At 28.1% G+C, this 15478-nt stretch overlaps 1 protein-coding gene across 1 annotated transcript in view; it reads left to right on the top strand.

The window, feature by feature from the left end:
- The window catches only part of LOC107450873 (uncharacterized), a 58669-nt gene that overhangs the window by 3488 nt on the left and 39703 nt on the right, over positions 1-15478 (top strand). The window contains exons 3-9 of the mRNA XM_087160569.1: positions 1215-1307; positions 4449-4520; positions 4781-4834; positions 4933-5100; positions 8774-8867; positions 12705-12769; positions 13652-13952. Of these exons, the coding sequence (XP_087016695.1) occupies positions 1215-1307; positions 4449-4520; positions 4781-4834; positions 4933-5100; positions 8774-8867; positions 12705-12769; positions 13652-13952 (847 nt within the window). The remainder of the gene's footprint in view (positions 1-1214; positions 1308-4448; positions 4521-4780; positions 4835-4932; positions 5101-8773; positions 8868-12704; positions 12770-13651; positions 13953-15478) is intronic.

Below are 15478 nucleotides of genomic sequence, written 5' to 3'. Positions count from 1 at the left end.
TTGATTTAGAATAGCCAAATGGCATTTTTTTCTTCTCATTTATGATTTGTGGGATGATGATCATTTTTTAATTTTGATATCAAATTCCAAAATTTCAAAACTTTTATTACTATAGTTAATTGTACATTTTGGCAAATAGAAATAAAATTTGTCGTTAGAAAAGATACAATGTTGAAATGATAAATCAAGAATATTAAATTGTTTCAAAATTACTTGTTTATACATGAAGAACACTACTGCTACATGTAAATTGTGTATTCATATTTGAAATGATTATAAGGTAATTAATTTAAAAATTTGAAGGTTGTTTATAAGAATACTGAATTTCCTTTTCCGTTTTATTGTTTCCAAAATCTAATGAAATCGTTAAGTTCTGGCCAACAGGCTCTAGCAAAGATATCCTAATCAGCTAGTATCCTAATCTGCTATGAAGAAAGTGGGAAAGAATATGAGATATTTTATATTTTTTTAGGGATTTTCACTGTTTTAAAATTTAAAAAAATTGCCTTTTCGCAAAGTGTTTTTTTTTTTTTTTTTTTTTTTTTGATAAACAATTAAGTTCAATTATTCTGTTTAGAAACATTTGTAAATGTACAATAAAAGTAAGATATCAAAAAAGTATTATGAAACATTATTTATTTAGTTATTTCAAATATTAAAAAATAAATAAAAGTAAGATTGTTATTTTTTGTTTAGTAGCCTGCTTTTCAGTAGGAAATTATGATATATTTCTATTCCATTTTCAATTAATTTAAATCAAGCATTTTTATGTATTACTGCAATCTTATTACTATAAAACAATTTTTAATGTAGTAATATTGTTTGAAAAATATTATGATTTACTTATAGTATTTCAGTTATAATTGCTTTGATAAAATTAAGCTTAAATTTTTAAGTGTGGTTAAAAAAATAATTTTTTTTTTATTTAGATAAAAAAAAAATAATTTAAAAAATAATCTGATTTAAATAAAATAAATCAGATTATTACTATTTTTTTAAAAGAAGAAAAAATAACAAACTCTGGTTACAACCATTAGATGTTTGCTTGTATGTTTTGATTATCTTCTTTTCTTATAAATTAGTAGAATAAGCCCAATGGGCAGTTCTATGTATAGTTATCATTAAACTTGACTCTAAGACTTTTTTTTTATTGTTATGCCCATCACTGTATAATTTATTTGTGTTTTTAACTTTTGCTATTTATTTTACTCTAGTTATACAACTTGCTCAATGAAATCTCCCAGAACATTATATCTAGAACACATGAGGTACAAAATGCTGTGGACTCCCTGATTCACAACACAAAGGTATTATAATAAGTTTGTATTTTATTGTGTAATGATTGTAAATTTTCTTTGCAATTATATTATTGTCTGACTGATTTTAGTTTGACATAGCTGCTTATATAATCTGACATAATAACTTACAGACTTAGATGAAATAAAAAACTTTCTGTAAACACAATCAAAATACTTTCTGCTTGCAATTTATTTACTCTTGTAGCTAGTTTCAATTCTTTCTATTACCACCTAATTTGGACAAAATTCGTCTGAAACCCACTGATATTTTTTGAGTGTTATAATTTTTGTAAAACTATATTGATTATTATATACATACCAGCATATATTTATTTAAATATATTTTTTGAAGACATTAAACTAGTTGCTGTTGTATCCTAGTTTAATGTATTAAAAAAACTGTAACATTGAGAGAAATATATGCTAGTATGTATATAATAAACACAATAGTTTCATAAAGATTATAACACTTTAAAAAAAATCAGTGTATATTTCTTTAAATGTTGTAGTTTTTTGAAGACATTAAACTAGTTGTTGTTGTATCCTAGTTGCACTGATCGTAAAGACTTTTTCTCAGTAGAACACTGAAGTCAAGCATCACTGGCTGCAGTCAGTAAGCAGGTGGGTGACAACTTTGAGCACCCTGCGTTGGTACTAAGGTTGTGCTGTACTGGTCCTCGTTAAACTGTTCTACCATAAAGTGCTCGGCTTTGCGTGCTGGTGGTCGATCTAATAGAGCGGTGGAGTCATCTCCATCACAGAGGATCTAAATTGTGTTGGCATGTCTTCGGATCATCTTCAAGGATGTTTCCCAGACCATTGCCAATAGTAAATCGCGCAGCACTAGTGCGTTATAAATGAAGTACCTACCTGTTGTATCCTAATTTTCTAAAATTGAAGGTAAGATAGAATATGGGAATTCTAATGATGTCAGTATTAATTTTTAATAATGAGAAATATTCTGCCTTGGTGAAAACTTTTCTGCTCACTTGTTTGCTTAATTTATGCTCATCTGATTGCTTATAACTTGATTTTCATATATCAGAGCTACCAACTCAGAAGTTCTAGCTTTTCATTATACTTAACTTATACTTATTATAACGGGATCTTGACTCCCTCACAGATACCCTGACGTGAGTGTCACCTTCAGACATTGCCAATATGCTTCAACATATTTATTTCACGCATCAGATTTGAGTTTCTTTCCTCAAAAAATATACCGAGAGTGTCAAAATTACTTGTAAAATTTTCGTTGAAATTATTACAAATTATTTCATACTGTTGGGAAAAAAGCCTTCATTTGAATTATTCATCATTAATGTCTGAAGATGACAGACTTCTGTAAATATATCTGGGATGAATGTAAAGATCCTGAATTCACAAAATTGATTGTTATTGTTCGACACTGGTGCTATGTAATAACACTGGTGTACCATTGTTATTGTTCAACGCACTGATTCTTATTGAAGCAAATCATGTGAAATACCACTATGTGATAGTGAAATTATGTTCAAGTCAGTAAAATGAGCTAGAAACTGAGCAGATTTTAGAAATGAGAACTATTCATGTAAACAAACTGTGCTATATTTCTCTTTTAATTATGCTTGTTATGCAGGTTGCATAATGATTTCATGATAGAATAAAAAAAAAATTAAAATTGCTGTCCCATTAGGCAGAAATTTAGAATTGTGTATATAAAGAAAGTTCATAACTTGTGTGCATCACATGTAATTTCCAATTTGATTTGAAATGCATTTAAATAAAGTATTCAACACATAAAAAAATGGAACAATCTTTCATCAATGGAACAATCTTAAATAAGCTAATTAATTAGAGCAGACTACATTTTAAGTTAAATCAGGCATAAAAGTAAACTTACTCAGAATAGAAATTTCTTTTCTTCAATGGGTAAGGCTATCTGACCTTCAATATATGGGTAAAAGCCACAATTCTTGAAAAACTGGAGCTGTCGTGGCTCGTGGAGATAGAGCGCTTGCCTTCCAATGAGATTAACTGACTCAGCAATGGCTGAGCTGGTTAACCTCATTGGAAGTCCATTAATCCCAGCAACGACTGATCGATTCAAATTCCCCACCTGACTTGCACTGGCCACCGTGCTGATATAAAATATATTCAGTGGTAGTGGATCATGGGTTAGATTCCCCTTGCTGTCAGGCTAACCGTGGGAGTGGTTTTCCTCTCCATGTTACACAAATGTGGGTTAGTTCCATCAAAAAGTCCTCCACATAAATTTCTCTTAATGCTTGATCCAAAAGTTCCCATGTCTTCTGAATTGGGTTAACAATTACAAGGTTAAGGAGTTGAACATCAGTAGTGCTAAACCCAAAATTGCATCGGCTGTTTAACCGACGGTTATATACTGGTCCCAATATTTTGGTCAGAAATTTGGACTCCTTAAAGTTACTTTTTGCATGTTTCACCATATCTTGAGAATTTTTGAATCAAAACTTTTTGAACTTAATTATAAAATTTAGTTACTTCCATCAAAAAAATGGTTTTAATAATTACTTAATTTTTTATTTTATAATAGTTTATAAAGTTTTGTATTGTAAGTTATGCAAATTTTTATGTCATTTTCAAAAGATGTAATTTTTTATGGCAAAATTGAACAAATTTTAAAAAAGTCAGATGTTACAATTTGATTTCTCAAAAATTTTTCAACCAATTTTGTTCAAGTTTTCTATTTTGTCTTATAAAATAACATTCTTTTAAAATTATGTAAAAATTTATATATCTTACAAATCAAAATTTTTATTTTTAAAAGTATACTATTATTTAATACACTTCTTGACTAAGAGAGAACTTAATCCAATATGTAAACAAAGCAAACTCAGCTTTGAAAGTAATTCACGAAGAACTAGCTTTTTACAAAACTGGCTTGCCTTTAGCTACAGCTTTGTCTTTGGGCCAGAACAAGACCAAATACCTTACCATGTAAGCAATACCTCATGGTACCAAAGTTTGATTCAATTCTTATTATATACAAAAGTTTGATTAAATTTTTATTTAAATCTGCTGAATTTTTTCTTTATGTTATGTTTATAATTATGTGATTAAATTTGTTTTTAAATTTTTCTTTTATTTCCTATGAATTATTTCCAGTTGTTGAAGTATTTTGTATTTTTCTAGATGGTATCTGTAAAAGTAAACAACATTATGAATGATTTTCACATGCTCTCAAATCTGCAATTTGTGGAAAATGTAAGTCATGTTATTTGTATAGTTGTTGAGATTGACATGGCATTTGAATTTCGAATGTACTCAATAATAACTCAATATTAATACATTTTTATCTAATTGTCTAATTTTTATCTAATTTTAATGTGTACTTATGCTGTCATATTTTCATTTATACTCTTTCCATATTCATTTGAATTCCTCATTTTCTTTATTTAGCATAAGATTTTTTTATTGTGTATTGTTTTTACCCCCTAAGTACTCAGTGGAATTTTTTATTACAGCGTGTGTATGATGAAGAAGTACAAGAATCTGTACCAGATACAAAGCCAGTTGAAGTTAGTTATTTTTATTTGTTATAAAATAATTGACATTTTGTTTCATTTGTTATGGTTCACCGTTTTTCCTTTTATTACAAAACTTTTTTTTCTTAAAGAAAACGAAAGAACAAAGGGAAGCAGAAATGTTACCGAAAATTGTTAAGGCACTAGAATTGGGAATGTCTGTTCTAGACAAAGCTTTCAACAAAATAAATGTGAATGAAATATCCGACAGTGAAGATGAAGATTTGTCTTCTGAAGGTCGCACTATACTGGAACCTAAGGTAATAACTAGTACCTAGATTTTGATGACTTAAATAACCTTAAAAATGCTTTCAAACATAGCGAAAAATGTGCTTAAAGTAAAAGAAAATTCCCTTGTAATTCTTTAACATCTTTCCCTTTCTAAAATTTCATATTACACTTAATTGTATTAGAGCATGTGTGGGGAAAGAGCTTTCGACTATGCCAACCTTCATCTAAGAAAAGGTATATCAAGATTGAATTGAGTTAGCCTTTCTTATATACTAATGAATTGATGTTTAATAATCGTAGTGGTAGTTATGCCACGCATGTCATTTAATCAAACTTGTTCTATGAATCTTATTAAAGTTTGAAACTAATGTTAAATGCAAAAGTAACAAAAAACTAAAGTGGAAAGAAAAACTGTTTTGATATATGTTCACTGGCATATATTTATATATACTTCAAAACTTTAAGTTTGTGAAATTATAGGAAATCAGAATTGAAGTGGATTGCGGTTAAGAGTTGTCCAGCATACTGTATTTTACATTATGCAGCGCAACAATAAATCATTTTTCAGCTGCAACTCTTTTTTCATTTAATTAACATCGCCAAGATGACCAAAGGAACTATTGTTTAAAAAAATGTGTGAATTTTTTTTTTTAAATATCTAACATCTAAAATGAAATTAAATGTCTTAAAATCTCAAAAATATGCATGGAAATTTGTATAAAAAAATGTTCTAAATGAGCAAAAGTGTCAAAAACTGCAAATGTCTTCAAAATCTGGCCCTGAATAACAGGAGACGCCATTAATTTCTATCAAATCCTTTTTATTATTTATTACCTCACCTTGAAAGCCAATTAAAACTGCGAAAAGAGTAAAGTGGAAAAAATCATAAAAGCAAAGGAAGTGTCTACTTTTATACTAACATGCGCATTTTGCACGGCTTTATTTTTAATGGCCTTAGTAGGGAGATGCCATGTAATTTTGGCCCCTGTCAAAGAACAGGGACAATGTCTGAGTTTGTACACCTCTCTGCAACCTTTCACATCACAACAAGAGGACTTTCAACCACAACAGATTTGAACCTTTTTGCGTGTACACGCCTGTTGTTTTGATGACCGTCGGGATTGAACTCCCCACCCTCAGCTATTTACTAGTGGTGTGAGCAACACTGTACTTTGCTACATAAAATTTAATTCACATTTAACTGAATAAAAGAATATAATTTTATTAAAAATATTAATTACCTTTAAAAATATATTGTTATTTCAAATGTATTGTTACTTAAAAATATATTATTACTTAAAACTGTTGTTGTTAAAAATGTATTGTAATTTCAGTAGAATTAGCTAAATAGTGTGGTTCACTTTAGGAACCACGGTAATTAAGCTATGGGAAGTGGGGTGTTACTAGGTGGCCATGAATTTGAATCTAATATTAATGTTTAATCCTTCAATTAGTAATTTGTTGTTTTAGAGTTGTTTTGTATTTAAGTACCCTTAGCGAAAAGATTGTTCTTATTTACTTTGTTACTTCATACCAGTGTAAAGCTGGATTTTCAGAACTTGCTGTTTTAATGAAAAATTTCATTTAAATAAACATTAAAAGGAAAAGAAATGTAACAGTTAAATTAAAAATATTATTTGGTGCGTATAAAGTAAAGTTATTTATGTATTATTATTAAAATGGATGGGTTGCATAATTGGATGTATCTCTGGATATAGTTATGATTAATAATAGGTAAATGATTGAAATGTCATGTTAAATAAATTAAAAGCCAAAACTTATAACATATAATTAAATTAAATTAATTGGGATGTGATCGTTAAGGAAAGTGGTAGTACAATGCTTATGTCGGATAACAATAACCCAATAGGTTCAAAGGGTCACAAAGTGTGAGGTTTGAACGAATTGGATGATTTGGTATCACCAAATTTGGAAAAGGAGCGAAACTAAAAATAAATTTAAGATTAAAGATAAAAACAATAAAGTCATGCCATATCCAAATATATATATATTTAATACATACAGTAAGCTGATGTTTCCAATAAGAAAAACTAATAAATTCACGTTTATGCATGCCTATAACAATAATTGAAAGGTACTCACCCTGTACACACAGGACATTTTAAAAGACAACCATCAAAAGAAACACACATTTTTAACTTGCGTTTAAGATTTATTTAAGAAAAATATCTAACAACATAACTAGTGGAAAGACATCTTTAAAACAAATTTTAACATTAGGAACACCTTTAATAGAAATGGGTGACGAAAGAAATTATGTCATGCATAAAAAAGGATAGCAACAAAAGGTTTAACTATTGAAAAGACATTTATAGAAGGAAAGCTTAATTTAAGAGGGTCTTTAATGCTTTAAAAAAAGATATAACATGTAGATGTATGATTTATTGAAATTGATTACAATTAAGGCTTTAAACTTTTAAAGACAAATAAGGTTAAGAAAAAGAATGTAAAAAAACTGTCCCCTCGATACGGACCGAAGTCCGCATCGCAGAGAATTAAAAAAAAGATAACCTGCTAGAAAGAAGCACAAAAAGAGAATCGTCCTAAAAGTGACTTAAAAATTCCTTAACTGGTATAGGACCAGAAAAATTACGGCCAATTAAATTTAAAGAGGCGGAGAGTTTGAAATTTAAGGGAAAGAGATTGGTTAGTTAGCCCCCCTAAAATTAAAAGAAGAAAAAGAAAGGCGTGAATAGAGGGGTTGGTTGACTTTCCTCACAGGAAGTGCGATGGCCGCATTGACCACGAGAAAGGTCAACAAGAAAGTTAAAAAATTGCTAAATTGAAAAAAAAGGAATAATGTTTAAAGAAAAATTAAAGGCTTAGGTAAAATTAGAAAATAAATTGTCACATTACATTAAGTGTATATGTGACAAGTAGTTATATCAAGCTTTAATATAAGATTTGAAAAGTTTTGTAATGAACGCCCATCATATTTTACAAATTCACAATATATTAACTTTTCGCATTGATGGCAATTTTAACTTGATTTGAAATTTTTTTTAATATTAATGCTGTCGACCGGCCTGTGTAGGGGTCAGGGAACTGGCCTTGCATCCGAAAGGTCGTGAGTTTGAATCCCGGGCAAGGCATGGATGTTTTTTCCTTCTCTGTACTATCTGTCCTTACAGTGGGAGCAACGTTAGCTCACCTAATATGGTGCCCCTGAATGTCTTACTACCATTCAGATGCCTGTATAACGAAAGGCCATTTTCCAGGTGGGCAATGGGGAAAATAATGAATACTTATAATATTATAAATAATTATTAATTACTTCGTATTTAGATTCTCACTATTTAATTCCCTGGTTTCTGTTTAATAGTCTTACACAAATGATACAAGCACTATATGTATACAATAAATATTGTGCTGCTGGGATACCAAGAGAGATTTCAAATCTCGTACGAGTTGAGTTAGGTAAGAAACTGCTGTGATTCATATAAACTACTGTACAAAATGTACGAACTAAAAATGGTAGCTGTACATTCTTTCTGAAAAAACAAACTATGCTGAAACAGATAGAATCATTTTTAGCTGGTATGGAGCGGGAAATAAATACACCCTTTTGTGTTAAGGTCTTGAGTTGATTGATATGTTTTATACACATGATTTTCTAAACTATTTCATTTGATAAAACTTTTTAATTAAGATTGTCTTTTCTTCTTCTTTTTTTTTTTGAAGAATCCATATGAGAATCGTCCCTTACCATTTATAATCGGCTCTGAGGAGTTCATGTCTGATGAATATGCTGGTTTGAAAGATTTAATACAAGAAGGTATTTATGTCATTTTCTTAATATTAATTTCTATTTTTGCTTTTAAAAATATCGAAAATTTCTTTCCTTTATATATCTTTCATTTTAATAAAGGATTTTAATTGTTAATAAAATTGCTGTAGTAAACTCCTAACTGTAATGTCCAAATAGCATGGCCTTGGCAAACAAAGAACACGGGGCGCGCTCAAAAGTGCAGAAAATCAGGGTCATGAATCGTGGTTGCCGGGAGAAAAGTGTTGCACCAAGCAGACTCCTCAATTCTGCTTTTAACATGTAAAGTCTATGGCGGGCTTGTCATACTTTGAATCGATTTTTCTTGTTCAAGAATCGGAGTGATCAATTAAAAAAAAATACTAATAATTTTTTCAATCTTTCCTATCCACGAAAATGTAGGTTAATTTTTTTTATCTTTATTACTTTTTGTAATATTGCCTTTGAAACACAAGTCACTTTCTACCTTTGAGTAAGGGAGGAAGGCAACTTCCACCCCCAAGTTCACTAATCTTCTCGGTGGGAGGTCTTGCCCCCTTTTGAAAATCTTTTTCTCTCTCTCTGTCCTTCTGAAGAATTGATATGGGGAACGCTTTAAAAACCGATAGCTTTCTCTTTAGTTATAAGCTTGTAATTTATTATGAAAATTATATTTGCTGATAATTTGTTCATTCTATATACATTTTATTTATTTAGTAGTAATAATTTTCTTGCTTTTATTCATTTTGAGAATGGAATTTATTTTTTAAATACATTATTCCCCTTTTTTTAAACTTTGTTTCTTGTTTTTTAAAGATGTTTCAGAATTAAAAAAATTAGCTGCTGAATAAAGTGAGATTAATTAAAATCGAATAAATGACGTAAAGATCTTCCAATATGCTATAAAGCATCACAAAACCGCCGTTTTCCTTTTTTTTTAAAAAATATATCGTACACTCATTTGTAGGTTTAAAAAAACATTTACATTAAAAAAATTTAAAAGGTTCCAATTTTTTCATTCCATAAATAGTTTTAATTACTCCAATAGCTGGGATAGTATGTTTTTTCACGGTAAGGAAAAAAAAAATAGCTAGTACACAAGACCACGCATCATCCAAACATGAACAAGCACTTAACCCTGTTTTTAGGGCTTTAATGTAAATACACAAGAACACTAAAGTATTATGAAATTTTCATTTTAATCAGCAAATGAAGAAAAATATGAAAATACACGCATGTATTTTAAAATTCTTTAAAAAAAAAGGGAAGTAAAAGAACATTAGTGGTCATAATTAATATTCACGAGAGAAAAATACAAACGGTATCAAAATATAATGAATCGATGCTTAGGAACGCAACATTGAAAATATTGAAACCAGTTTGATTGCCAGATGAAATAAAAAGAATGAGAAATGTGATTATTATAAACACCACGAAATTTCATTACGATAAATTAAAAAATAAAAATAAGCTGTAATACTTAGAGTTAAGTTACTCTTTGTTACTTCAGACAGTCAAACTGGTTTTGATGTTTTCAGACCTGATTCCTTAGTTGATTCCCTAATCGGTAATTCCTAATTAATACACTTTTTAAAACTTTTTTTCGCAATATTCTAAAAATATATATTAAGAGTAGTAATTATGCAATATCTTATGTATTTAATAATTAGAAATTTTTCGAATTCATATTAAAAGTGTATAATGTAACTTTTATTCATAATTTTTTGCTAGAACAAAGTATGTAATCAATGTGTTATTTTAATTTCTCTTCCCTGACCCTCTTTTGCCATTCATGGAGAAGAGTTTTAGTAGAAATTTCTATACTGCAAACTTTAATTAGTGTAATTATAGTTAATTAAAATATAAGAAAACTAACCGTCATTAGCATTACATAAAGAGGAAAAACACGAAAACTTCCCAGGGTTAGCCAGCATGCCATCTATATGAATATATCTCCCAGATAACCATAATTTTCTGTATTTTTGTATTTAATAAAATTTTGTAAAGTAAACTTGTCTCAATCTGTTGTTATGTTGTAAGTTTTAATGAAAACCAATAAATGCCTTTTCTTTCAAAAATTTCGTTATCGTACTTTTTTATAAATTAATTTCGATTATTTTGATAAATCTTTATATTAATTACAGTGAGCAGTCTCACAAATCTATGTACTAAAATGTAAAATAACATAGAATTGTTTTATTTTGTTGTTTTTAATGATCCATCGAAATGATCTATTAGAAAAATAAATTTAAACTGTCACTTCAGCTTATTAGTCGAAAATGTTATAATTTATTTTTACGACAGAAATGATGGTATTTTTTATGAATCCTCAAAACTGAAATGAAAGAGTTACATCAATTTTCTTATAATATTACTTCTACGTTTAGAAAATTATAAAGCTTATCAAAGATAGTTTTTAAGGAATTTCTTAGAAATAAGTTATACTTTTGTAAGTTATTTATTTGTCCTTTTATTTACGACATTTACAAATAAAATGCGTTCATTACCCCCTTTTACCATTATTCTTTGTTATTAGGGTTATAATAATTTAATTAAAAATGAAGTTCCTTTATTATATAAAGTAATCACAAGATATTACTTGATAAAAATTATTTGATAAAATATAAATACCTTTTAACAAGCAAAAGCTGATAAATAAAATATATTCACTTTTTAATAAGTTATATTTTCCTTTATTCCCTTAAAATAAACTTCATATAAAACTGCGCTCTCAAAATATGCAGTTTAATAAATTTATACTAAATAACTGCTTTAGATCAATAAGGAATTTCTTTTGTATTATTGTTAAATAATATCTTTGGCGATAAGTTTTTAAAGTAACTATAACTGAGTAGAAATAATGTAAGTAAAAATGATGAATATGAGTTTGTGGGTGAAGTTTTAAATGTATCCGAGCTAAATTATTTGAATAAGTTAAGTGATATAATCGGAATTTAGATCTGTCTTAATATGATTTAAAATTTTGTGATAATTAAATCGAATAATTTTCAATTTTGATGTTTCAATTTGTTTGTGACAAATAACAAATAACCCCGGTGTTTATTTGTTAAGAATCAAATCAAAATAATAAACAATTCAAGATATAATTAGAAAAAGTGCATGTTAAATAAAATGATAAAACTATTTTGAAAATAAATAAAGTCGTTTTAGAGTTAAAAAAAATATTTTTTAAGTTTATCTTAGAAAGAGAAAAAGCATAATATAAGATGAAGAGTGAGTTTCTTCTGATATCTTTTGAAAGCTAGTTGACCCCCGCAGGTTGCAATTCCCCTTCTGTGACAGTGATTAGTTTCGGGTTACTTAACACACGCACCCCCACAAAAAATGTAGGGGAGACAGTGAAACGGGTTTTGGAGGTGCAATATATTTCGTCCCTTTTCGAACCTATCCTTACTGAAGGTTGGAATTGAAATGAAAAGGCCTCCTTAGGTATTCTTTGGCCAAGAGCATGGCAAAAGGAGATAATTCGCAAATGGTGCTTACTGCATCTGTTTTACTGTACACCATCTGTTCCCAATCTTTGGTTCAGCCCACTTCAAGGCAGCGTGATACTAGGCCATGGACACTAGTCAAGAATCTAAGCCAAGATAAATCTTGGAATTTAATACCATTTTTTTTTGGATCACATTTATTGAAAGAATGTAAACAGAGACTCAAACAAAACCATCGGACAAATAACATCAGTAGATCTACACCTTTAAGTTTGTCAATTGAAAGAATGAAATAGTTTCAGAAAAAATAAAAAAATTTCTTGTATAACTTTTTTTTTATTGTTTATTATTGCTTAATTAACTAAAATGTGTTTTAATTTAAACTCGGCATAATATTTATTTTGTATTATTTCAGATGTTGAATCTTCTGTAGAATCAGAAAGCAGTTCATCAGATTCCGATGAAACATCATCTTCAGAGGTATCATTACATGGAAAATTTTTTTAAAATAGTTATTCAAGTTGAGTTGCTTTTGGGTTACATCCCAATTATAGTTATTTATATGTAACAGTTACGTGCTTAGTTGTCCTCAATATGCATATTATTTTAACCATCCAAACTAAATTCGGTATAAATGAACAAAAAAAATTATTTTAAAGGTATGTCTCAAAAAGATATCTTTGTGCGTTTGCCCGGTTCAATTTTTATTTGAGAAACTAACTAGAATATCCTTAATAATTTCTTATTTTATTTATATATAGTTTGTATACAAACATTTTAAGTACACTTTAATTACTTTTTGACTATATTTTTAAATGCTGTTTATTAATTCTTTTAGTTCTGCATTAAATATGATTCCTATTTCAAATAATCCAAATTGTTTTAAATTATTCTAATCGCCTCAACCTCCTCAAAAATAAGCAATTTTTTTTTTACAAAATTATTCCAATGTACCTTGATTTTGTTATAGCATAAATCTTTCTCAGAAATTGTTTCAAAGGTAGTATTTATCACAAAATTTCTATAGCCTTGCTCCGAAAAAATGAGATAAATAAATGTATATAACTTTTCTTTTTTTTCGAGAAAAGAAATTTATTTTAATTACATCAGCACTGTTGTTAAATTATCTGTATCACATTTTTGAAAAAAATCCTTAATTTACCTATTAAAAAATCGATATTTTTCTAATTTTAACTCCAAGCATGATAAAATTATTTTTAAAAAAACAACAAGGTAAAAATATGCATTAAAATGTTTTAAAGATTTTTTTTAAAAATTTCTGTTAAGTTCATTTATTTTTGGTCTATATAGTGTTTATATCACTGTGCCTCTCTTATCCACATAAGTTTCCTCTTTTTATAGGATGAATTACCATTAGATGATGGCAAATTCTCTGGAATTCCAACACCCAGGAAAGAAGCTGAAAGTATAAGCGATCGCTATTCATCTAGTGAAGAATCTGAACTTTTTGGAGTAGAGAAAGAATCAAACGGCTTTATTTCGGATTCTTCAATAGATGTTAAACCTAGAGAAGTGCAAAAACCTGCTGAGGAACCTAAGACAGCTGTCAGGGACTCGAGGCAGAGCTCTGTGTCTTCCATGCAGTCCAAACTCAATCTTCCTCAAGTGCTGCCAACACCCAAACATGCTCAAAAGAAAAAAGGTTTGTAAAAATAAAAAAACAGAAGAATAGTTCTCAGATTTAACGGAATCAGATTTTTTAATTTAATTTTCAAAATATAATACTATATACATATATTGAAATCTGTACAAACAATAATAGTGGATGAAATTATCATTATAATGAGCTTGTTATCATAAGCATACATGCGTGTATGAAGTTAAAATAAGAATAAAAAGACTAAAAATGAAAACAACATATTTACCTCTTTTTCTTTTACTTTGAACAACATTTTATCTGTTCAAGTAAAAGAAAATAGGAAATAATTCACAAATTTGTCAAATTGTGCATATTTTTTTCATAATAGTGGAAAACTTTGCAAATAATTTATTATGTACTCATATAACTTTATTTTTAGGTGTATAATTTTCTATAATTAAACATTAATTAACAAAATTTAAATTAAACAAAAAGTAGAAGCAGCAAAAAACTTGTTTCCACAAAACTGGGTTAAGAACCAATTTAAAACAAAACTATGTATTCAAATTGATTTATTCTTTTCAAGGGTCAAATTAGTGCATCCTTTGTTCACTTCGAAAATGCACACATCAGATTGTCATCTATACAAATACAATTTAACCCATGTATATGATTTAAAAATAAATTAATTTTTGAATTTTATTAATCATTTTTATTTTAAATATAGTTCTAAACTAAGACTGAATTATGTAGCTCTGTACCTAATGATAAGTGGAAATGTGTTCAACAGGTCTGTTTAAATATTAAGTTTCAAAATCGAATTAAGTTTTGTTCAAGAAAGGAGAGAGAAAAAAGAAAAAGTTCGCTTTACTTTTTTTAACGCAAATTTTTTTTTCTTTCTTCTGAAATTATGGAAATTCCGCAATAGTTGGGTGTTTAATGAACATCAACTTGTTTAGAAATCAAAAATTGCCAATGGGCAATGCTGTTCATCTTGCTGCCATCATAGCTGTTCTCAAAATATTAGTACTTTGACTTCATCAACAGATAATTGTTGCATTCATAATTTAATTTTTTTACTTATAATATCACAGTTGCTGAAATTTGCACTTTTAGAGGAACCTTTTTAAATAAAAATAACTTTGATAACTTACAGAATTTTTTTAAAAATTTCGCACCACTGAAATATATTTAATAATTGTAAGAAATTTTATACGCAAGCCTAAATTTATTATCTGTAATGGTGGTCAATCTTATTTGAAATCAATTGTGTTAAATCAAGAAAAAATATAAATTTTGATATCTTTTTGAGTGTAATTTTTTTTTGTTGATAAAATTGATTACTATGCTCCCTTTTTTTTAATTCATTACATAACATTATATACATTTTTATATTTTTTTACTAAGCTTACTCTTTATTTTTAACTTTGATGCTACTGTAAATCACCGAATTTGACTTTTCAAGATTAAAATTTTCTTTTCTTTGAGTAACCAAAATGCTTTGCTTTTTTATATAATTGTTTTGTTATTTGTGTTTGAAAAAATATTGATTATGATTCTGTATAATACTCAAATATGTTTACAATGAT

Source organism: Parasteatoda tepidariorum, chromosome 4 (assembly GCF_982258835.1).
Source record: "Parasteatoda tepidariorum strain Cologne lab strain chromosome 4, Ptep-v5.0, whole genome shotgun sequence".
Taxonomy (NCBI): domain Eukaryota; kingdom Metazoa; phylum Arthropoda; class Arachnida; order Araneae; family Theridiidae; genus Parasteatoda; species Parasteatoda tepidariorum.
This window is presented reverse-complemented; position numbering and strand designations above follow the sequence as displayed.